This window comes from Pelodiscus sinensis, chromosome 1, assembly GCF_052426305.1.
Source record: "Pelodiscus sinensis isolate ZL-2025 chromosome 1, ASM5242630v1, whole genome shotgun sequence".
Taxonomy (NCBI): Eukaryota; Metazoa; Chordata; order Testudines; family Trionychidae; genus Pelodiscus; species Pelodiscus sinensis.
In genome coordinates this window covers 5,288,952-5,314,412 of record NC_143052.1, presented here as the reverse complement: position 1 = coordinate 5,314,412, position 25,461 = coordinate 5,288,952, and the positions used below count along the sequence as shown (strand labels likewise).

Genomic DNA, 25,461 nt, shown 5'->3' with positions numbered 1-25,461 from the left:
TTTCATTCAATCATAGGCAGGGGAGAGCATAAAAACATAAGAATGGCCATACTGGATCAGACCAAAGGTCCATGCAGCCCAGTACCCTGTCTGTCGACAATGGCCAATGCTAGGTTTCCCAGAGGGAGTGAACCGAACAGGTAATGATCAAGCGATCTCTCTCCTGCCATCCATCTCCACCCTCTGGCAAACAGAGGCCAGGGACACCATTCCTTACCCATACTGGCTAATAGCCATTGATGGACTTAACCTCCATGAATTTATCTAGTTCTCTTTTAAACCGTGTTATAGTCCTAGCCTTCACAACCTCCTCAGGCAAGGAGTTCCACAGATTGACTATGTGCTGTGTGAAGAAGAACATCCTTTTATTTGTTTTAAACCTGCTGCCCATTAGTTTCATGTGGTGGTCCCTAGTTCTTATATTATGGGAACAAGTAAATAACTTTTCCTTATTCACTTTCTCCACACCACTCATGATTTTATAGACCTCTCTCATATCCTCCCTCAGTCTCCTCTTTTCCAAGCTGAAAAGTCCCAGTCTCTTTAACGTCTCCTCATATGGAACCCGTTCCAAACCCCTCATCATTTTAGTTGCCCTTCTCTGAACCTTTTCTAATGGCAAAATATATCTTTTTTAAGATGAAGTGACCACATCGGTACACAATATTCAAGAGGTGGGTGTACCATGGATTTATATAAGGGCAATAAGATATTCTCCATCTTATTCTCTATCCCTTTTTTAATGATGCCTAACATCCTGTTTGCTTTTTGGACAGCCGCTGCACACTGCGTGGACGTCTTCAGAGACCTATCCATGATGACTCCAAGATCTCTTTCCTGATTAGTTGTTGCTAAATTAGCCCCCATCATATTTTATGTCTAGTTGGGGTTATTTTTTCAATGTGCATTACTTTACATTTATCCACATTAAACTTCATTTGCCATTTTGTTGTCCAGTCACTTAGTTTGGTGAGAGCTTTTTGAAGTTCTTCACAGTCTCCTTTGGTCTTAACTACCTTGAGCAGTTTAGTATCATCTGCAAACTTTGCCACCTCACTGTTTACCCCTTTCTCCAGATCATTTATGAATAAGTTGAATAGGATTGGTCTTAGGACTGACCCTTGGGGAACACCCCTAGTTACCTCTCTCCATTCTGAAAATTTATCATTTATTCCTACCCTTTGTTTCCTATCTTTTAACCAGTTCTCAGTCCATAAAAGGATCTTCCCTCTTATCCCAGACAACTTAATTTACGTATGAGCCTTTGGTGAGGGACCTTGTCAAAGGCTTTCTGGAAATCTAAGTACACTATATTTACTATATCTTCCTTGTCCACATGTTTGTTGACCCCCTTCAAAGAACTCTAATAGATTAGTAAGACATGATTTCCCTTTACAGAAAACATATTGACTTTTGCCCAACAAATTATGTTCTTCTATGTGTCTGACAATTTTATTCTTTACTATTGTTTCAACTAATTTGCCTGGTACTGAGGTTAGACTTACTGGTCTGTAATTGCCAGGATCGCCTCTAGAGTCCTTTTTATATATTGGCGTTACATTAGCTATCTTCCAGTCATTGGGTACAGAAGCTGATGTAAAGGATAGGTTACAAACCACAGTTAATAGTTCCGCAATTTCACATTTGAGTTCTTTCAGCTCTCTTAGGTGAATACCATCTGGTCCCGGTGACTTGTTACTGTTAAGTTTATCAATTAATTCCGCAACCTCCTCTAATGACACTTCAATCTGTGACAAGTCCTCAGATTTGTCACCCACAAAGGACGGTGCAGATTTGGGAATCTCCCTAACATCCTCAGCTGTGAAGACTGAAGCAAAGAATTCATTTAGTTTCTCCACGATGACTTTATCGTTGTTAAGTGCTCCTTTTGGATCTCGATCATCCAGGGGCCCACTGGTTGTTTAGCTGGCTTCCTGCTTCTGATGTACTTAAAAAACATTTTGTTATTACCTTTTGCAGTAATAACAGCCTCGCCCAGGCAAGAGGAGGCAATTCCGTGCTCCCAGAAGGGGCGGGGCCTCAGGTAGAAGGGGGCTCCAGCAGTGGTTTAAAGGCCCAGGATTTTGGGTCCTTTTGAATCATCAGACCCTGGGGGCAATTGCCCCCTTCCTCCCCACATACCTATGGTTTGACAGATCAGGTTTTAGAAACAGTAGGGTGATGCAGGGCTATTTGGCTGACTCATCCTGACAACCGCCCATCTGGTCTTATTCGCTACGTTCAGGAATATAAGAGGCTAGCAGGCGAGGGCAGGGCCAAGTTATTATTTGCGTAGATTACACTGATAGGAAAGTTTAGGAAATTAAATATACACCGTAGAATCTTAATGTGCTTGCAAAAGAGAAGTAAAAGAACCGTTTTAAATGTGTAGGATTTCAGCTTCAAACATTATTCACTGTATTGAATAAATTACCATACCTAGTACATTTGAATCAGAAACTCGAAAACCTTCCATTATTCTTTCTGCAACTAATTGGAATTATATTGTGATTTGTAACAGTGACAATTTTCTTCGCACTAAAATGACAGTTTACTAGGCGACGCGATTTTAATTTTGTTAGCAAATCTTTTTTTTATGAACTTTAATCATAACAACCAGGACTTTTTTTTCCCGTGACGAAAAACAAAAATAATTATTTAAACCTTTCACCTGGCATATTCCGGTGTAAAATATAGTGCATTCAGCTAATTTAAGTGGCAGAATTGTTTAGGCAATATTTGGTGTCTGTACATAATCGCAAAGTATGACTTTCTTTTCCATAAACAAACCCACAAACAGACAAACTCTTCAAAGTATGTAATACATTCCACACCAGTGGTCCCCAACGTGGCCCTGCCCCAGGCGCGTGACACATGCACGGTGCCGGCTCTGGGCGCGTGGTGCAGGGGTGGCCCTGCCCCCGGGCGCCCAGCGCACGCACAGTCCCGCCCCCGAGCATGCGGGATGTGAGCGGCCTCACCCCCAGACACTCAGTGCGTGAGTAGCCCTACCCCCAGCAGCCCCAAAAAGTTGGGGACCACTATTTCACACCATCCCGAATGCAAAAAAAAACTAACAGGAAGAAAGGGAGATTCTGCAGGGAAAACTCGGAATTACCCTGCTGTTGTGGGAAGACACTTTGGGCACATGTTTGATAAGTGAGTCCTACTTGGGGGAAGTGTTAATTTAATTAACAATAAAGAGATGCCCCCTGTGAGATGTTGAATTTGGGTAATATCAGTTGTCTGCATACCATGTTACCGGTGGGACCGTTCACCCAGTTGCTGTGGGTGTTGCATACTACAGGCTGTGTGTAGGTATGTTCTGGGCACTTCTTTACATCCCCGGCTTTGAAAACAGAAAGTCAATGTGGAAAAAAAATGGAACTAGCAATGATAATAAAATCACTGAAATGGGACGTCCTAACAAAACAAATAGGTAGCACTGGACCATTGTTTGAAGCAGGGATGTTACTAAATTTTTGTCGGAGCGTTCCCTCAACCTCAGTCAGGGAGAGGAAGAAAGAGAAACATTTTCGTGGCTGAAAATAGGCGCAGAATGCTTCTCCCGCCATCGCCAGCCAGCTCTACTAGGAATAAGATTAGATGATGAATTTTGTCTGCTAGAAAGTCCTTAGGACAAGAAGCAATGGGCTTAAATTGCAGCAAGAGGAGGTTTAGGTTGGACATTAGGAAAAGGTTCCTAACACTGGAGTAAATTGCCCAGGGAGGTTGTGGAATCTCTATCACTGGAAATATTTAAGAGCAGGTTATAATAATGTATGGAGATATAGCTGTCTCGTAGAGCTGGAAGAGACCTCAAGAAGTCATCCAATCCAGTCCCCTGCCCTACTAAGTACCATCCCTGACAGATTCACCCCACCTCCCTAAACAGCCCCCCAAGTTTTGAACCCTGGATTTAGCAGGCCAGTGTTCAAACTCCTGAGCTATCCTCAGGGATGAGCTAGACCATGCTTGGTCCCGCCGTGTGGTCAGGGGACTGGACTTGACGCCCTCTTGAGCTCCCTTCCAGTTCTAGTGTTCCATGATCCCAGTCCTACATCCTAGCTTGTGCAACAGGAGAGCTGGGATCTGTCACCTCTGCCCCTTCCCAACTCCCTCGGGTGTGCAGGCAGCCCAAGGCCACCAGGAGCAATCACTCCCATGCACAGGAGAGAGGAACTACGGCTGTGTCTAGACTACATGCCTCTGTCAGCAGAGGCATGTAGATTAGACGCATAGGCAAAGGCAAATGAAGCCACGATTTAAATGATCGCGGCTTCATTTACATTTACATGGCTGCCGCACTGAGCCGTCAAACAGCTGATCAGCTGTTTGTCCGCTCAGCGCGCTAGTCTGGACACTCCCCTGCCGACATCAAAGCCCTTTCTCGGCAGCCCCGGTAAACCTCATCCCACGAGGAATAACGGGGCTGCCGACAAAGGGCTTTGATGTCGGCAGGGGAGCGTCCAGACTAGCGCGCTGAGCGGACAAACAGCTGATCAGCTGTTTGTCAGCTCAGCGCGGCAGCCATGTAAATGTAAATGAAGCTGCGATCATTTAAATCGCGTCTTCCTTTGCCTTTGCCAAAACAACAAATCTACATGGCTCCGTCGACGGAGCCATGTAGTCTAGACGTACCATACAGGAGAACGCAGTGGGAACGTTCCTACCCGCGTCTCTATCTTCTGAGTAAGCACCAAGCACAATCTGGCCTTAACTTGTTCTTTAATGCAGAATCAGAAGGCGAAATCCAGCCTTCGGGTTCCTAATCAGACCTTCGTGGAGTCAATGGAGGGGCACCCACTTCCACCGAGGCCTAATTTGGCCTTTCCCCCGTTCATCCAAGGCTCTCCGAAATGAGGCAAACCAGACACGAATGAGACAAGCCAAGTACCTTTTTCCCCCGGCCCCTTATGAGTCACACACAGGCAGTCGGACATTACAGCACTGCGGTTGGGTTTGCTTTGCTTACGGTGGAACTCTGTCGCTTTGGTGCGGGCGGGGGCTACATGCTTATGGCACGTGTGGAATGGCAATCCATCTGTGACCATCAACCCCTCTGTGTTCTTTTACAGCTTCCACCCGCATTATGCTCTCGTCTGTGGGTAAGAACTGTTCCACTCTGTTAAGCTTACCGGTCTGTAAACCGGAGGGGGGTGGGGAGGTTGTGTTGTTTGTTTCAACGCCAGCAGCCAAATCTAGCTCAGACTGGACTTGCATCGGCTCCCGCTAGTGTCCCATCTGCTCGGTGTTTGGCTTGGAGAAACTCCTAAGAAGAAAGCGCATTGCACTGTAGAAAGCAATACTGTCCGGGTAATCGGGGCCTTGCCACAGTCGGATGAGTACTGGGCTACAGAAAGAATCATCTTGCAAATGAGATGTAAATCAGGGTACCGTACCAGCCCCGTTAATGATCTAAAGATGCGGTTGGTACTTTCCCTAAAAAGCAGAGCCATTGACTAGAACTCAAATTTGGCCAGGACGCCAGGGGTTATTCATCTTGGAGTGGTTGGGTCATGGCCTTTATTTAGAATACAAAAGCGTTTAGTTTTTGTTTTCTTTTCTTTTCTGGCAGGGCTTCCCATCCTGATTATTACAGCTGTTGCTCTGGGGTGTCTCTGGAGGCGAGTGTAAGTATGCCAAGAATGTCATTATGGAACGACACCCGGGTGCCAAGTTGCAAGGAAGAAGCAGCCTGCAGATTTTCCAAGCCATGCAGGAAAGCTAGACGCACAACAACTCCCATTCATTCACATGAGCATTGTGCAGCTGTGCATCTTAATCCCTTGGCCAGTTCGAGACGCCTACTCACAATCTGTTTCTCCAGCTGAGCCTGGTTTTCCCTGGGGACACATTGGTTAAGCTGCTCTTAAGTACTTATGAGTGGAATACATTGTGTCCTGTGCTGAGGACTTTCCTACTTAGGACTTTCCCTCCTCAAGTAGATTTTTAAATTCTGCTTGCATCCTCAAAATAGGCTTACTTGGAACTGAACTGGGGAACAGTCTCTGTGCTCGCCCTCTACACCCGTGTTTCTTAAACTTTTTAAAACCAGGAACACTAAACAATTTTTTTTTATGAGGAACACTAAGGATTTTTGGTTGAGGAAAAAAACAAGGTCGGGGAAAAAAGGGTTTGGGGGAAAGTTATTGAGGGAAAAAAAAGGTCAGGGGAAAGTTATTGAGCAAAAAAAAAAAAAAAAGTCGCTTGCCCCTTTAAGGGTTGCCATTTTGAATTCTGTTGCGCTCCGCAGCACATCTCTGACTGCCTCGCAGCATACTGGTGTGCCACGGAACACAGTTTAAGAAATACTGCTCTATACACAGTGACATTCGCCTGGATGCTAGTAAATCACTGTTTCCAAATTGCAAAGTACAGGCAGTCCCCGGGTTACGTACAAGATAGGGACTGTAGGTTTGTTCTTAAGTTGAATTTGTATGTAAGTCGGAACTGGCGTCCAGATTCAGCCACTGCTGAAACCGATCAGTTTCAACAGCGGCTGAATCTGGACGCCAGTTCTGACTTACATACAGATTCAACTTAAGAACCCCAGGCATCCCCAAGTCAGCTGCTGCTGAAACTGATCAGCGGCTGATTCCAGGAAGCCCGGGGCAGGGGCTTCCTGTAGTCAGCCACTGGTCAGTTTCAGCAGCGGCTTACTTGGGGACGCCTGGGGCAGAGCAGCTGGGGTGCTGCTGGGTTGGTCCAGTAGCACCACCGCTGGACCAACCCAGCAGCACCCAAGCTGCTCTGCCCCAGGCGTCCTGATTCAGCCGCTGCTGAAACTGACCAGCAGTGGCTGAATCAGGACACCTGGGGCAGAGCAGCTGGGGTGCTGCTGGGTTGGTCCAGTAGCGCCCAGAGCGGCGCTACGGGACCAACCGGCAGCGCCCCAGCTGCTGTACCACAGGCGTCCGGAGCAAAGCCGCGGAGCACAGGGGCAGCAGGACAGCCCAGACGCGCTGTGGCTGTCCTGCTGCCTTCGGGCTCCACGGCTTTGCTCTGCTTTGCTCCCCGTCCCCCTGGTCTGCAGACCAGGGGGACGGGGAGCAAAGCGGCGGAACACGCGGGCAGCGGGCAGCCCAGACGTGTCTGGGCTGTCCGCTGCCTGCGTGCTCTGGGGCTTTGCTCTGCTTTGCTCCCCGTCCCCCTGGTCAGCCCACGTGCTCCGGGGCTTTGCTCTGCTTTGCTCCCCGTCCCCCTAGTCAGACCAGGGGGATGGGGAGCAAAGCAGAGCAAAGCCCCGGAGCACGCGGGCAGCGGACAGCCCAGACGCTTCCTCTCCCTGGTCTGCTGGAGACTGTTTGTATGTCTCCCTGGTCGGATCCGCGTAACTCGGGGACTGTTCGTATGTGTATCACCGAGGCTGTTGCTTGTATTCGTAAATAGCCTCCTATTTTATAAGCCGTCTTTCATGTTCTGTTAATTTAAATTTTTAAAATGAAACCTACTTCCAAGGCGTCCCAGTTAGGGATGTAATAGTGTAGTCGATTAACCAATAAGCAAAAGCTCATAGGTTAATGCTATAGACTACACACATTTCCCTCCCTCCCCCACCAAAACCAGTAGTTTTTTTAGCAGGTTGGCCAGCAGCCTGGCTTAGTTCTGGCTCACGCCAGGTCCAGGAGATCAGACCCCCCACACACACACACCGCAGACAGGGGCTGCTGCCACCCCGCACTGCTGCTGGCCCCGCCCCAGGGGATTATAGACTAGTCGACTAACCAATAAGAATTCATGAGGTTACTCGACTATTCAATTAACCGATATTTAACATCCCTAGTCCTAATCACAGTATTAGCATCGTTTTTTGTATTGCACTGGGAAAAGAGTTCAGAAGAGCAATAATTATGTAAGGGGCAACCGAGAGTCACAGAGAAAGAAAGCTCAAAGAGCCCATTTTAAAAGGGGACTTTAACCTGTCTCCATTGTTTTGCCCATAGATCGCTACCTCCGTAATTAACCGTGGGAATAAACAGAGTCCTTGAGAGAGCAAAGTGTCCAATTTGTGAACCTGGTCACATAGGCAGGCAAATCCACACAGGTTGGTGTAAGTGGAATGCCACGCCAACAAAAAAGAGGCCACTTTTCAAACCCGAGCCCTGTATCTGCTAGAAAAACAGAAACTTGGAACCGAGTTTTCTTACGCAAACTTTACAGGGTCGTTATTGCCAGGGCTTCATAGCACTCACTAACAGATTTGCAATGTGTAAACATGGCAGACGGAAGGGACATTTTTGAGTGGATGTACAAACGGTGAAACTAGGCATCTGAATCTAGGCAATGAAATTGGAAAGGCAAGCGTGAGCCAAACCATTAGCAGAAAACGGTCACAAGCTGCTGAGATTGTGAAACAGCCTCCAAAGGAATTTGGTAGGAGGCCCGGGAGATGACTCATTTTAAAATTCGACACTTCCGAGCACTCACAAATATTGTCCAGAGAGATCGGTGATGTCCTGCTAGGCCTGTAGATGGGTTGCATAAACTCCTCAAGTAGATCTTTTCCATCTCTAGTTTCTGTGGGTTTGAGTCTCATTTGCATGAAGGCTTGTTTACAACCCCACAAAAGTCAGGCTGTAACAAAGCCCTACTGCGTGGGAACCTCAGCCCAGATGTGGCCCCCGGCTTGCCTGGATCCAGCCCTCAAGGCTCGGGGCTCCCCCCCCCAGCATTGGGGAGCCTGGGCTGGTACTCCAGCTGTTCCCCTGTGGGGCTGGAGCGCACAAAATCTACTAACCTGGCCCCCCCCTACGCCCTGGTGTGTGAGGGGAATGCGAAGAGTGTCTTTCGTCTTCTCAGTCGGGGTTTAGTTGTTAGTGGGTTGGGTTTTTTTGCTTCTCACTCATGTGCAGCCCCGACTGATTTTTCTGTGGGTCAGCAGCCCCCGACCCAAAAAAGACTCCCTACCCCAGGCTAATAAAGAACCATTTCCTGGTGTGTAATTAGTCAATAATTAAAGACTGCAACTACTACTAGGTGGATTTGAACCTGGAGCCTTTGGAGCTTAGTATAGGAACCTCTACCCTCTGAGCTAAAAGCCTCCTGGCTCTTAGCCCATGCTGTAGAAGTCTCGTGGTCTTAACCGTTGCTGTGGCCTACGTGCCACTGCATGGGACAACGAACCACACTAGGGCTATGTCTACACTGATTTTGCGCAAGAGCTCTTTTGCGGAAGAGTTCTTGTGCAAAAACTCTTCCAGAAGAGAGTGTCTACACTGGCATGTGCCTTTGCGCAAGAGATGTGCTTTTGCGCAAGAGCATCCATGCCAGTGTAGATGTTCTCTTGCGCAAGAAGGCTCTGATGGCCATTTTAACCATTGGGCTTTCTTGCGCAAGAAATTAATGTTGCCTGTCTGCACTGACCTCTTGCCCAAGAACAGTTGTGCAAAAGGACTTATTCCTGAGCGGGAGCATCATAGTTCTTGCGCAAGAAGCCCTGATTTCATACATTAGAACGTCAGTGTTCTTGCACAAGAACTCGCGGCCAGTGTAGACAGGCAGCAAGATCGCGCCAGTGTAGACACAGCCTAGGTGTGTGAGTTACACAACTCTCTGTGATGTCTGTAAAAGCAGCGAGGAGTCCTGTGGTACTTTATAGACTAACTGCATCTGACGAAGTGGGTCTTTGCCCACGAAAGCTTATGCTCCAACACTTCGGTTAGTCTATAAGGTGCCACAGGACTCCTCGCCGCTTTTGCAGATTCAGACTAACACGGCGACCCCTCTGATGTGATTTCTGTGTTTCCCCACTGACGTTTCACATCCCTGCAGATCCCATTGGTTGATCCCATTCATTTTTCCTTCGCAGCCACAGGAGGCAACACTACAGGATACCTATGCCGGCCATTCCCATGAGGGTAGTAGAGTCAGAACAAAGGGGCGGAACGCCGCCGCCAGACGATGACACGCAGGGGCCACCCCACCCAACGGAAGAGACGAAGATGATGCCGTCCTCTTGCGCGACTCCCACGGGTTGAGCAAAAACGGCATCATAAAACCAGCACTTCCATTAAACTTGAAAGGGGAAGGGATTGCTACCGCTTACAAAGACCAACAAGCCGGGTTCATTAGACCTTGGCTTGTCCGTTGCCATATGCTCGCTACTCACCTTGAGCCTGGAAATACGGCCTTGTTTCTAAGCGGTGGCAGGTATGTAGAAGAACCGGCTTCCTGTCTCACCATCGTTTCAAAGAGAAGATAGGAAGGGTCACATAAATCCTACTACATCCCTATTCTTTGAGCTGAATTACGAACAGACTGAATGTCCTGTGCCCATAAGAGAATGTCTAGGTGACTTGGACATATCTTTTAATTCTTATGTTTATGGGTGGTTGCTTTCAAAAGTGAAACCACTCAGGAATTTAAATGCCCAAGCAGAACAATCCAGGTGGAAAATTCTGAAAAACGTCAGGTGGCCTCTTTTATACACAGCAAAGAGGATGCCAGAGAGGAAGCGGTTGGTGAGAGCGAAGAACTCAGCCTAGGACCACCTAGGACAGAGAGAACATAAAGGTGAGCTACAAAACAGCTTTTGTATATACTTAATTCGTACCGAAACAAACGTTAGGCCTTCATTTCTGGTGCCTGGAACTCCTGCAACTTTCCATCGACTTCAGCTGGAGTGGTGGGTGGTCAGAACTTCTGATCGCCAAACCTATTAGCATTCGAGTGCTACTGCCGCTGTTTGGATTTTTCAGTAGTTTCGTTTTTACATTTCAAATAAGGAATAAAAAAAAAAAAATCTCAAACTTCATTGAAACCCGTTTGATGAGCAAACTTAGAAGTTCATCCAAATGTTTCCCAACAGTTGGAGGTCTGTTCATTTGTGGAATAGCGTTCCAAGCAATCCCTGCTGTTAGATCATTTGAAACTAGATTGCACAAGATATTGGGCAAGCCACAGTGATGAGTAATTTTGCCCTGGGAAACAGAGTTTTGAACTCAGTGACCTTACCTCTAAATGGAACAGAAGGTCGGTCCCAAGAAGGGAAACAAAAAATTAATGGAGGCTCAGAATGGGGAGGAAGCTGCCTTCTTACATAGAGAGGTGAGGACTAGTCTTTAGTCTGGAAGATATATGATGGAGGTATTTAAAACAACAGAGATCTATCAAGCACCAAACCAAGAGAGAAATTGATGATATAAAAGATTGAAGGACAGAATCTTTGGTGTCCATGACTTGAGTGTATCCAAGGTACTTATTTGCCATGTGTAATATTCGAGCCCCTCGCAATCTTTACTATTGACATTTCTCTCTGTCTGTCTGTGGGGCACAGCTAATTATCCCCATCTCACAGAAGGAGATCCGAGTCATCCAGAGAGTAAGCGACATGCCCCAGAGCGCACAAAACCTCTGTGGCAGAGTCAGGAAGTGACCGTGGTGCTGTCCTGTCCCAGACGAATGCCCGAATCACTAGACCGCCTTTCCTCTCTGAGTCCCTGGGTTACTCCTGCAGGACCGTAAAGAAAAAGGTTTCCTAAGAATTGGAGGAAGAACAGAGGGTCTCTCCTCATGCAGCGCACCTGCAGATACTCTAGACAGGATGACCGTGATGTGGGACAGCCGTCCTCCTGCCACAGGGCTGCAAACGGACCACTGGCTGCAGTCAGAAGGAGGTTCCTCTTTTACCCAATACAGGCCTGCTGACGAGGTTCGGGGGCGCAAATGGGGCTGTTGCCCAAGGCCTCAGTGTTTCAAAGGGGCCTGAAGCTCCGAGCCACCACCGTTACCATGACAATGATAGTGGCCGGAAGCTTCCAGGCCCCTTTGAATTGCCACGAGCGCCATTCCACGTGGCTATGAAGGCTGGGGGGGGGGGGCAGTTCTGTGGTCCGGGTGGTGCCAAGACCACCCCTCAGGCTCTACCTCTTCTTCCCAAGGCACCGCTCCTTCTGGGGGTGCAGAGTTGGGCCCCCCCACACACACCTTGTCCCTGAGCCTGCGCTAGCTGTCAGCCTTGCTGGCCACACGTTCCCTTTGTCATGCCAGGAGTGAGTATCTTGTCTTGATCAGCGGCCAACTCCGATGGACCTTGGTCCGTTGCAAAAGAGCAACATTCCTGTGCTGGTATCTTGCATTCAGTAGGTATTTTGTCCCACGCCTCCAGGAAACAGTCCAACTCAGGGCAAAAGCTTCCAGAGTACGCCAAAAGCTGAGTCACGGCCTCTCCGGGCAGGATAATTCGGAGGAAACCATCAGGCAGCTGAGAAATGGGAATTGCTCTAGAACTAGGATGCATGCAGCAGCGCGGTAGAGGGGTTGAAGAATGAACGCTTGGGCTGTGTCTACATTGGCCGCTATTCCGTAATAGGGATGCAAATGTAGCACTTTGGAATAGGCAAATCCGCGGGGGATTTAAATATCCCCCGCGGCATTTGCATTTTTATGGCTGCCGCTTTTTTCCGGCTTGTAGATAAGCCGGAGAAAAGCGCCAGTCTGGACGCGATCCTCCGGAAAATAAGCTCTTTTCTGGAGGATCTCTTATTCCTACTTCAAAGTAGGAATAAGAGATCCTCCGGAAAAGAGCTTATTTTCCGGAGGATCACGTCCAGACTGGCGCTTTTCTCCGGCTTGTAGATAAGCGGCAGCCATGAAAATCCAAAGTGCTACATTTGCATCCCTATTGCGGAATAGGGGCCAATGTAGACACTTCAAAGTAGGAATAAGAGATCCTCCAGAAAAGAGCTTATTTTCCGGAGGATCGCGTCCAGACTGGTGCTTTTCTCCGGCTTATCTACAAGCCGGAAAAAAGCGGCAGCCATGAAAATGCAAATGCCGCGGGGGATATTCAAATCCCCCGTGGATTTGCCTATTCCAAAGTGCTACATTTGCATCCCTATTACGGAATAGGGGCCAATGTAGACGTAGCCTTGGAGTCTTGTAGAGAAAGAGCCATTGTGGACTGTTTCCTTTCCCTGACTCAGTCTCCTTTGGAGGGCCCTAAAGCTGCCTCTCTCATTGTGTGGTCAGTTGGTTCGGTAGCTGAGGGCTGCCAGTTTCCCTGCCAAACTAAAGCAGGCCTCAGGCTGCAGCCCCCGGTACGGGAGCTGTCCTCCTGCTGAAACATGAGTTTGGAGAGGTGCTATAGAGCAGCGGTTCTCAACCTGAGATTCCAGACTCCCCGGGGGCTGCGAGCAGGTTTTGGGGGAGGGAGGGTCGACCAAAAGAAACCAGTGAATGAGGCCAGCTTTAGAGTCACTGGAGCTCAGGGCTGAAAGCCAAGTCCCAAGCCCTGCTGTTCGGGGATGTATGCAACGCCCAAGCTGTTTTTCCCCAGGCCGACGTGGAAGCCAGAGTAATTTAGCTCTGGGTGGCCCCCTTGGAGCACAAGGTCCCAGGTAATCACTTTGCTTGTTATCCCCTAATGCTGGCCTTGGCTTTTAATATGCTGAAACCCAGCTGTGAGCTGTGGCGTTCGTATAACGTGGGGGAGACTCAAAAGGAAACAAGGCAGAGAACACCTGCCATAGCACGAAGGCTTATTGCATAAGAACGGCCATACTGGGTCAGACCAAAGTTCTTAAAGCCACATCTTACTTGCATCCAGTGGTGCCCAGTGTCCTGTCTTCCGACAGTGGCCAATACCAACTGCCCCCAGGGGGAATTAACAGAATCATCAAGTGATTCCCCCCCTGTAACCCATGAGAAACAGAGGCTAGGACCACCATCCCTACCCATCCTGGCTCATAGCCCTTGATGAACCTGTCCTCCATGAATATATCTAGCTTTTTTTTGAACGCTGTTAAAGTCCTAGTCTTCACCACATCCTCTGGCAAGGAGTTCCACAGTTGCCTGTGCGCTGCATGAAGAAATATAATACGGAGATCACCAAGGCCAAATACATCTAGTAAATTTAGGTGGGGTGTGCTGCTGAGAAAGATCGATACAAAAGGCCTGGAGATCTCCAACCTGATACGATGGTCAGGGGTTGAGACAAGACGTCTCTGCAGAAAGCACTATTCTCTTTGTGAAACAACTGTGCCCACTTGGACTTGCCACATGCCTTTGATGAGCATATCGTTTTATCTCCTCCAGCTACCAAAAGCATTCTGCCTCTCCCCCTGCAGCAATCCCCACCTGTTGCCCCCACAATAACGTTCCACGAGACGTTTTGTTCCCTGCATGTGCATGGACCTAAACCGGGGTAGGGGAACCCCAGGCCCGGAGGGCGGGGGGGGGGGGGGCTGGATGAAGCCCCTGGCTTACCTGGGTCTGGACCCGAGGCTTAGGGCTCCCCCTCTAGCATTGGGGAGCCCGTGCTGGTGTTCGTACCCCCTGCCATCCGACAGCAAAGCTGGAGCACACAAAAATCTGCTAGCCTGGGCCCCCTTAGACTCGGGCGGGGAGCGTCTGCATCAGCGAAGGGTTTTTTTTTCTTTTTGCTTCTCACTTGTGTGTGGCCCCCAACTGATTTTTCTGTGGGTCAGAAAAAAAAACGGTTCCCCACCTTGGACCTAACTCATTTCTTAAAGCCACATCTTACCTGCATCCAGTGGTGCCCAAACACGCACCCCCCCCCCCGTTCTTCGCCCATCTCTCCTCCCCTCGGTTCTATGACTTCTGTTCTCCTCTCTTTTTCAGACAGCATTTACCTACAACGCCATCAAGTGATGGAAACGACGCGTTTTCCTTCTACCAGCAACATCCCGAGTAAACAGCAAGTCTGAGGACCAGAAAACGCCGTCTGAACCACGGCCGGCTCGCTGGGACCAGCCACAGTTTACTCGAGGATCTTTCGGAGACACATTAGAACCTGCTCCCAGGAGCTTGCAAAGACCAGAGACTGGAGTCCTTTGGACCACACCCCCACCAGACAGTGCAGTGGAGTTCTTTTGGTTCCCAGACAGTGGCCCATGCAGTGGAATTATTTTGTTAATATTTTACATTGTCGATTTCCCTCCTAGGGAGGGCAAGTACCTATATTCCGTAGGCTCCTTCCCAAGAAGGCCACCGATGTCATTTTGGACCAGCCCTCGTTCAGTGCTTTCCCTCATGAAGTGCAATAGGTTGACACACTGCTGGGTGCCACTGAATCTAATAAACCTATTTATAGACTGCTTCTGCCGCTCTGTACCTTTTTCCGTGCCTCCAGGAAGACGCGCGGTCGGGCAGCCTGGGGAGTTGGCCATATCCAAAAGGGAGGAGGGAGGGGCGACTGGGTGGGCCCAGGAACTCCAGTCCCAGGGTTGATCCATGCCCAGAGCCAAGTCCCTAGGTCCCCTTCTGCCATGCACAAGTGCAGATAAATGATTAACGCGGCTCCAGGCACATCTAAGGAAGACAGTTTCCAGGAACAGCTAAAAGCAAGCGTGTGCTAGCGCACCACCCTACATCAGACCCCATTGGACTGCCTTGTTCACCTTGGTCCCGTTGGCGCTGTCAAAGACGTGCACCAGTGTAACTAGTGCAACATCGTTTCACTAGTACAAGACCCTGACGTGCTGCACCAGGATTGAGACCGACACATTACCGCTACTTTACATGCCTTTAGGAGAAGTTTGCATTGGTGTCACTCTGCATTATGCCAGCACCGGTGTGGCTAGAGCAGGCAGGGCCATACGTGGGCGGCAGGTAACCAAGGGTGTGTCTAGACTACATGCCTCCTTCGACGGAGGCATGTAGATTAGCCAGATCGGAAGAGGGAAATGAAGCCGCGATTAAAATAATCGCGGCTTCATTTAAATTTAAATGGCTGCCCCGATCTGCCGATCAGCTGTTTGTCGGCAGATCGGGGGAGTCTGGACGCGATGCCCCGACAAAGAAGCCTTTCTTCATCGACACAGGTAAGCCTCGTGAAACCAGGTTTACCTGTGCCGATGAAGAAAGGCTTCTTTGTCGGGGCATCGCGTCCAGACTCCCCCGATCTGCCGACAAACAGCTGATCGGCAGATCGGGGCAGCCATTTAAATTTAAATGAAGCCGCGATTATTTTAATCGCGGCTTCATTTCCCTCTTCCGATCTGGCTAATCTACATGCCTCCGTCGAAGGAGGCATGTAGTCTAGACACACCCCAAGGCAAGGGAAGGCTTTGCCTTCCCAAAACCTCCTGGGCTCGCCTGTGGTTTTGCAGATGCGCTGGGGCCGCGGCGCGGCAGCCTGGCTCCCCGGCCACCCAGGAAGGCTGAGACACAACCCAACAGCCCGACTCCTTGGCCACTCAGAATTCTGGGGCCACAGCCATCCAAGAAGGCTTGGGGTGCAGCCTGGCTCTTCGGCTGGCCAGGATCAGCTGGCTGCCTCAAGGGCTCTGGCCATCTGGGAAGGGTGAGGCCATGCCACCCGCTGGGTTGGGGGGCACAAGAGGGCTGAGGGCAGTAACCTGGGGAGGGGGGCTGACTTGGCTTCACGGGGGGGGAAGAAGGTTGCAAAAGAGGCAGGGTCTCCAGTGGAAAAGGTGGGGCTGGACTTGCCTTCTCCAGCTGGGCCGTCCTGCCTCCCCCTCTCCGCCCCCCATGAGGCCACAGATCACCCGGACGTGCTAATGCTTGGGCCCGCTCTCCCCAAACTGCACAATGGTCATCAGCTTTAAAAAAAATTAAAAGCAATGCCTTATGGGTAGAGCCTGAAAGTCAGTTTGTGTGGCCCATGTCATTGGAGAGCAGCCTCTAACAAAGGCCTGTGTACGGACTCCCCCTGTGCCCTTTTTGCCACTTCATGCTGAGCGGTTGTTTTACCCCTTGGATCGCGCTTTACCGTTAGACAGGACAATGCCAGTGTTTTTTTATTTTGCAGGAAGACTCCCCTCCCCCCATGTCTCAGGGGACGTATGGAGTTAGTGTAACCCCCACCTGCTGGGGGTGGTCCACTGTCGCATCTAGTGGCATTGAGACCACTTACAGAAAAATAAATCTGCTCTACAGCCTTTGTTGAGAGCCAGCTGGCTTCTAGCCCATGCGGTACTCATGCACTCAGCGCCAAGCGTCTCAGGCTGAATTCCGCCTGTCGGTGTTACATTAGCCCCCTGAAACGATGAGGTTTTTAACACAGACCGCTTTTCTCCACAATGTCTATCGCGCACCACAGTTCCTAGGGTTGTTTTGTAGTTCTGCTTGACTATGATGTAAACAGCCGGAACAAGCAGCCCCTCTCCTCTCAATTGCTCTGTTTTCACCCAGGTTTAGTGGGCTGGCCCCACGGCACTGGCTCGCCGCCAGTCTTCCAGCTTCGATCGGACTTGGATGAATTAAGCAAATGGTCATTCTCGGGTGGGATGTGGGGGGGGGGGAGAGAAGAGAAATGAACAGAAGAAAAAAAATGTTCCACCCTCTTTTATACACCATAAAACAGGGGTGCAACGAGGTTTACAGGACCGGTCGGCGAAGGCTTTCCTTGTCGACCGATCCCCGTCTTGACTGCCGCGTTGTGCCAACAAACCACTGAGCCAGCACAACGCGGCGGCCATTTTTATTCTAATGAAGCGGGGGATATTTAAATCCCCGCTTCATTGACTATGTCAGTATGTCTCATTTACATGTCTCTGGCGACAGAGGCATGTAGTCTAGACATACTCAGTAAGTCCCTCCTGCCCCTGCCCTGACCCCCACCAACGCTAAATCCCCCTTCAAACTCCAAAGCTCATCCTCAGCCCCACCCCGGAGCCCACACTCTAGTCAAATTATGTTGAGTTGCTGGCATCAAGAATTTTCTTCAACTGGGTCATGAGGAAAAAAGTTTGAAAATGGCTGGTCTATCCAACCACGGGTTACGTCCGAACAGCACCAGCTGTTGGCAGCTGCCACAGTATGGTACTGAGGGAGAGAGATGTTTTCCCCAGCTAGGCAGGGGCCAGCCCGCTAGAGCTTCTTACATGGAATGTCTTGGTTCCTCCATTTTTGTGGCATTAACACTGTGAATCTTGATGGTCTATGCATTCTCTGGAAAAGCTTTCCACTCTTTCACAGGAGCCTGAGCCTGAAATGAATAGGCAGCAAGTTTAAAACACACAAAAGGAATTTTTTCTTCACGCAGTACCCAGTCGATCTGTGGAACTCCTTGCCAGAGGATGTGGTGAAGGCTATGACTTTAACAGCCTTCAAAAGAGAGCTAGATTGATTCAGGGAGGTTAGGTCCATCAATAGTTATTAGCCAGGATGGGTCAGAATGGTGTCCCTAGCCTCTGTTTCTCCAGAGATGGGTGACAGGGGAGGGAGCATGTGAGGATTACCTGTTGTGTTCCCTCCCTCTGGGGCATCTGGCATTGGACACTGTCGGGGGACAGGATACTGGGCTGGAGGGACTGTTGCTCTGACCCAGGATGGCTGTTCTTATGTACTTAAAAGGAAAAAAAAATAGAAGCCACCCCCCCCCCCCTCAGGGTTAGTAACATTATTGCATAAAAGGCTGAAATCACCTGAAATGTTAAGGGGAAGGGAGGGATTAGATTTGGTGATTTAGGATGGGATCCAGCCTATTGTTACGGGGAACTTCCTTTGCTCTGCGAGAACAGCTCCTGCCGCGTGTGTTTAACCGTTTCAAGCTGTTGTTTTCGTGGGGGGGGGGGTGTCACAGAACCACCCCCACGATTCTTTCCGAGGCAACAAGGAATGAGCGTGGCTGTGGGTGAAACGCCAAGACCTCCATGCATCCCTTGTGGGCCCCCCCCCCCCCAAGTTGAACCCTTGAGAACATGGGTGACATTTCACCTGGCCAGTTTACCAGCTGATCCTTTGCTGGATAACCCGAACTGGAGCAATTCCCCCATGCAGAACAGAAGAAACAAGACTTGGCCAGTCTGAATGGGCACAGCTCCAGCGACTTTTCCCCTCTTTATAGGAGGCTCTCCTAGGTGTTGGAACAATTGTTTGTTCCTTGCATGCTGATGTTGTGTTCCAAAGCGTCCGCTGAGATAGCTTTCTGAGAGCTGGGGGGGGGAGCGGGGAAGGAGGAGGGAGAATGCCAGCTGGGACAAGATTCAGTCCTGTAAGATTAGCCACACACGTGACTGTGTCTCATTAGTTGGTTACAAGCTTCATTCACAAACCTCCAGCGTATTAATCAGGGTGAGCTGCTGCAATTCCGTAGTAGAGTGATGAATGACACGACCGCGGTAAACACGGCATGACTCACTCCCATGGGTGAGAGGGTGCGTCACAACCCATCAAGTGCCAGCGTTGGGACACGAGGCCTTTCCCGCCCTGTGAATGTTCCTTGCGGCCCAAGTAACTCGTTTCAGCCTCCTCTGGGACGCGAGCGGACCCGCCGCAGAATAGTTTCAGTTTTTATCTCAATTGGCTCTGGATCAGCTTTCTCAGAAGCTGTAGTCATCCACGGTTCCTTGCCAAGCCTTCTAGCACCCTGCCCGACTTGGATCAAAGGCAGCCTTGTCTTGCAGGTAGCTCGGTTGTTGCTCCAAAGTGAAGTTTTACAAGCTCAGTGCCTTTTTTGCCTTCTCGCCCCTCTTCTTGATCCTACCTCTGCTGAGCCGAGGCAGCGTTTATCCTGGCTTTCCAAAGATAATGGTACATCGTTGTAGAATCAGAGACGCAAAGGGTTCTCTGACCTAGGGAAGCAGAGCCGGCCCAAGCTACGGGCAGACCGGGCTACCGCCCAGGGCGCCCCACTGTAGGGGGCTCCATGTGGGGCTGCTGGGCCGGGTGGGGGCAGCACCGTGCACACTCTGTGCGCCCAGGGCGGGGCCACACATGTGTCGCACTCCCGGGGACGGTGCCCCGCTCCCAGGGCACACGAATGGCTCGGACCGGCCTTGTAGGGAAGGGTTGGAATCTCCATCCCTAAAGGTTTTTAAGTCCCGGCTGGACAAAGCCCGGGCTGGGATGATTTAAAAGCTTCAGATTGGGAGCTGAGTTAGTCTGGAAAAACTTAAAAAACCAACAAATAGTCCAGCAGCACCTTAAAGACTAACCAAACATGTAGATGGTATCGTGAGCTTTTGTGGGGCCACCCACTTCCTCAGCTAGTTGGGGCTGGTCCTGTTTTGGGCGGGGGGCTGGACTTGATAACCTCCTGAGATCTCTTCCAGCCCTAGGATTCTATGATTGGAAGGGACCACAGAGGTCAGCTCATCTACCCGCCCCTCCACAAGAGGCGGGATTAGCATCTCCTCCGGTGTGGGTACGGTGACACGTCCGAGAACCCTTGACAAACTATACACCTACCAGCTACGCTTGGGGGTCAACTAGCGCGGCCTGTGGCATGGCAGAGTAAAGTTTTGGCCAAGGCTATGTGTGTCGACCCTCCTCTTTCATCCAGGGGATGTTTGGGGGTCTTCAATGTCCCACACAGGAGTGAACAACTCTGTTGTCACCGTCTCAGCCAAACCAGCCGTGAGAGACGTACGGCACAAGCTCAAGTTGTCTTCTGGAGCCAGTTCGAGGGGCTGACGTTGGTCAGCCCGGGGGGGCCCCGTTTACACACTTGAATAAGCGGCTTGATTTTCAGAGGTGAGGCGTGGCCACAAACTCCATAGGAGCCAATGGGCCATTCAGGTGGGCCAACAGCACTACTGGAAACTGGGCCATCGGTTCAGGTGGGTCAATATCGATTTACGTGACTAACTTTAGGCAGCCACGTATGAAAATGATGGGACCCAGCTTCTACTTGCAGATCTGGAAGGCCCCGGGACTTAAAAAAATCAGCACCTTACAGCTAGGTGGAGGGAAGCTATTTTATAGATTACCCGTTGTTGCTCCGGTCCTTCTCTCACATGAGTTTTGTTTTAATTCATTTAAATCATTGGTCTGCAGTGGGGCTGAGGAGGAAGGGATCTGTAGGCAGGCTGCCCTGGGGAGAGAAGATAAACCCAGCTCTCTCTCACTGCAGCAGCTGGGGAGCAGGTGAGAAGCACTTGTCTATGTCTGCTGCAGCCAGCACAGCCAAGGGAAGGGTGCATGTCCCCCAGCTAGGGGACAGACAGACTCTCAGAAATACATAGTAGACAGCTGTCCCTTTCTCCACCTCTGCCCCCTACTGGCCCAATGGCAGTATAGCTGTCCTGGTCCCCATCTCTGGCTTCTTGCTGCTCCCTGTGGTCATTCTGCAGTATAACTCCCTCCTACCAGACCCTTTCCATTTGATGAGAAACAATCGCATTCCAGGCACATCCGGCTGTCCTGGCACAACCAAAGCCTGGCCTTGCTTTAAGGTATGATCAGAGGAAGCTGCCTACCCAATATGATGGTCCTAGCTCTTACCGGTTAAGAGTTCTTGAAGAAACAGACTCACGGATGGACCGACAGATGTTGGTTGTTGTAACGTATATGGGTTGTAAGCTTCCCTCTCTGAGCCTTGTCCAGCATGCTAGCCTCACAGTGCAAAAGAAGAGGTACAAAAAATAGAGACAGTGCACGTAGTCAAGCTGCTGTTTGGTAAAATGGCTCACAGAGAATGTGGTGGCAGAATGTGGTGGAGGTGGCCTTTGGTTACGATGACTGGTGTATCTCTCTTGTCACTGTGTCAGCATCCTATCACCTCTTTACACGTGCTGAGCCTACTTCCTTTCAAAGGTCTGAGTCACTCAGCACATGGAATGAGCCCTGGTAGAGAAGAAACAGGCGACCCAGGAGCAGATAGGGTAAATGGAACCACTTTATTGCCTATGCACATTTACCTCGGACAATCGACACAGTGTCTGAGTGGATTGGCAGTAATCAGAACCGTTTATCTATTTTAGTATGTTCATTCACACGTCTATCACTACTTTTCCTAAAACCTTATTTAGTAATGTTAACTCCCATAAAATGAATATTAATAAGCAAATAATGAATACAATTATACCCACCCCTAATTACTATTTATATAATTTCTAATTGAATCAACAGTTTCCTATACTACAAACGCACAGGTTATAGAGATTACAAGGAATTTGACCCCGAAGACGTTATGCAGATTCAATAGGATAAGCAAGAGACACAACAAAGTGGAGCAGCTCCATACTTATCTGGTTTCCTAGGTTACGGATCAGCAAGAGAGAGCAAGTTATATATCAAAGATAATACTGGTCTCGACTGGACCCTATCTTCCCAAACTACAAAACAAAAGGAAAAAGCATGTTTAAGGGTAATGCTATGGCTGAACCCTGAACCACTAATGCAAAAAGGCCATTCCAAACCTATTAATTTTTACACTCCCCAACAAACGTCCTTCCACCAGAGGTAAGAAACGTCCTACGACAAGAGGTGGAAGCCCTGGGAAGGTGGCAGCAGAGAGGAACATGTTACAAGCAGAGTGGCACATCCTGCAGACAGCTCCATTGCAAATACCAACTGTCTTTGCAATGCACATTTTGCCACCAGTTCTGCTGAAGTCAGCACTCCTCCGGCCTGCAGTTGAAAGCGCACCAGATTGCAATTATATTCCTTCCTCTTCCTCAAGAGCAATGGTTTTCAGTTGGGGCTCCACAGACCCCTGGGGGAACGGCAGCCTATGTCTAAGATTTCCGAACGGGTCCGCATCTCCATTCAAAACATTTTTAAGGGCCCACAACTGAAAAATAGTTGAAAGCCACTTTTCTAGCAACCTACCTAGCTATTTCACACCATTCATTACATTTCCCCCAGGGTAAATGAAGGCCCTCACTCCTGGTAAAAGAGGGATACCTAGCTACATGACATTCTGACTCACCTGAAGCCAGAGGGTTCATAATAGATGTACTATACGTGGTGCGACATGAATTCCTACAGACAAATAAGGTGCGTGATTGCCCATTCTTAAAAGAACGCTGTGGTGGTCAGAGCTGGAACATGATTGGTTGTCCACAAATTGCTATAAATACCTGTCTGCTCTGTCCCACAGGTTTCTGTGTAAATCACTACTGTGCTGAACATAAGAACAGCTGTACTGGGTCAGACCAAAGGTCCATCTAACCCAGTCACCTGTCTGCGAACAGCGGCCAGCACCAGGTGCCCCAGAGAGGGTGGACCGAAGACAATGATCAAGCGATTTGTCTCCTGCCATCTCTCTCCAGCCTCTGACAAACAGAGGCCAGGGACACTATTTCTATCCACTGGCTAATAGCCTTTTATGGACCTAACCTCCATTAAATTATCTAGCTTCTCTTTAAACTCTATTATAGTCCTAGCCTTCACAGCCTCCTCTGGCAAGGAGTTCCACAGGTTGACAACACGCTGTGAGAAGAAGAACTTTCTTTTATTAGTTTTAAACCCCATTAATTTCATTTGGTGTCCTCTAGTTCTTCTAGAGATAAGCTCAGAGAACTTGTAGGTAAGGTCCCATGGGAAGCAAGACTGAAGGGAAAAACAACTGAGGAGAGTTGGAAGTATTTCAAAGGGACGTTGTTAAGGGCCCAAAAGCAAACAATTCCGCTGTGTAGGAAAGATAGAAAATATGGCAAAAGACCAGCTTGGCTTAACAAGGAGATCTTGCATGATCTCAAAATAAAAAAGGAGTCTCATAAAAAATGGAAACTAGGACAACTAACAAAGGATGAATATAGGCAAGCAACACGGGAATGCAGGGGCAAGATTAGAAAGGCAAAGGCACAAAATGAGATCAAACTAGCTACAGGCATAAAGGGAAACAAGAAGACCTTTTATAAATACATTAAAAGCAAGAGGAAGACCAAGGACAGGGTAGGCCCACTGCTTAGCGAGGAGGGAGAAGCAGTAACAGGGAACTTGGAAATGGCGGAGATGCTCAATGACTTCTTTGTTTCGGTCTTCACCGAGAAGTCTGGAAGAGTGCCTAACGCAGTGAATACAAGCAGAGAGAGGGTAAGTTTAGAAGATAGGATACACAAAGAACAAGTTAAAAATCACTTAGGAAAGTTAGATGTCAGCAAGTCACCAGGTCCTGATGAAATGCATCCCAGGATACTCAAGGAGCTGATAGAGGAGGTATCTGAGCCTTTAGCTATGATCTTTGAAAAATCATGGCAGACAGGGGAGATTCCAGAAGACTGGAAAAGGGCAAATATTGTGCCCATCTATAAAAAGGGGAATAAGAACAACCCAGGAAATTATAGACCGGTCAGTTTAACGTCTGTCCCAGGGAAGATAATGGAGCAGGTAATTAAGGAAATCGTATGCAAACACTTGGAAAGTAATAAAGTGATAGGGAATAGCCAGCATGGGTTTGTGAAGAACAAGTCATGCCAAACTAATCTGATAGCTTTCTTTGATAAGATAACGAGCCTTGTGGATAAGGGAGAAGCGGTGGATGTCATATACCTAGACTTTAGTAAGGCATTTGATACGGTCTCGCATGATATTCTTATTGATAAACTAGGCAAATATAACTTAGATAGGGCCACGATAAGGTGGGTGCATAATTGGCTGGATAACCGTAGTCAGAGAGTTGTTGTTAATGGTTCTAAATCCTGCTGGAAAGGGATAGCAAGTGGAGTTCCTCAAGGGTCTGTTTTGGGACCCGTACTATTCAATATCTTCATCAATGATGTAGATATTGGGATAGAGAGTACTCTTATTAAGTTTGCAGATGATACCAAACTGGGTGGGGTTGCGACTTCTTTGGAGGATAGGGACATAATTCAAAATGACCTTAGCAAGTTAGAGAAATGGTCAGAGGTAAACAGGATGAGGTTTAATAAAGAGAAATGCAAAGTGCTCCACTTAGGAAGGAACAATCAGTTCCATACATACAAGATGGGAAGCGACTGTCTAGGAAGGAGCATGGCGGAAAGGGATCTAGGGGTCATAGTGGACCACAAGTTGAATATGAGTCAACAGTGTGATGCTGTTGCAAAAAAAGCAAATATGATTCTAGGTTGTATCAACAGGTGTGTTGTAAGCAAAACTCGTGAAGTCATTCTGCCGCTCTATTCTGCACTAGTTAGGCCTCAGCTGGAGTACTGTGTCCAGTTCTGGGCGCCACATTTCAAGAAAGATGTGGAGAAATTGGAAAGGGTGCAGAGAAGAGCGACAAGAATGATTAAAGGTCTAGAGAACATGACCTATGAAGCCAGGCTTCATGAACTGGGCTTGTTTAGTTTGGAAAAAAGAAGATTAAGGGGGGACATGATAGCGGTTTTCAAATATCTAAAAGGGTGTCACAAGGAGGAAGGCGAAAATTTGTTCCTCTTGGTTTCTGAGGACAGGACAAGGAGTAACGGGCTTAAAGTGCAGCAGGGGAGGTTTAGATTGGACATTAGGAAAAAATTCCTAACTGTCAGGGTGGTCAAATATTGGAATAAATTGCCAAGGGAGGTGGTGGAATCTCCCTCTCTGGAGATATTTAAGAACAGGTTAGATAGACATCTGTCAGGGATGGTGTAGACGGAGCTTGATCCTGCCTTGAGGGCGGGGGGCTGGACTCGATGACCTCTCGAGGTCCCTTCCAGTCCTATTATTCTATGATTCTATTTAGGGAACTAATAAATAACTTTTCTTTATCGGCCCTTTCCACACCACTCATGATTTTATAGACCTCTATCATATCCCCCCTCAGTCTCCTCTTTTCTAAACTGAAAAATCCCAGTCACTTTAACCTCTCCTTATATGGGACCCGTTCCAAACCCCTAATCA

The 25,461-nt window shown here is 48.8% G+C and overlaps 1 protein-coding gene across 2 annotated transcripts in view; it reads left to right on the top strand.

Annotated features, from left to right (window-relative positions):
- IL15RA (interleukin 15 receptor subunit alpha) overlaps positions 1 to 15,563 on the top strand; it is a 110,761-nt gene extending 95,198 nt beyond the window's left edge. For both annotated transcript variants that reach the window (XM_075925172.2, XM_075925165.2), the window contains exons 5-8: positions 5,079 to 5,108; positions 5,579 to 5,633; positions 9,812 to 10,515; positions 14,584 to 15,563. In XM_075925172.2, the coding sequence (XP_075781287.2) occupies positions 5,079 to 5,108; positions 5,579 to 5,633; positions 9,812 to 9,980 (254 nt within the window). In that variant the 3' untranslated portion in view covers positions 9,981 to 10,515; positions 14,584 to 15,563. The remainder of the gene's footprint in view (positions 1 to 5,078; positions 5,109 to 5,578; positions 5,634 to 9,811; positions 10,516 to 14,583) is intronic.
- Positions 15,564 to 25,461: the final 9,898 nt, after the last annotated feature.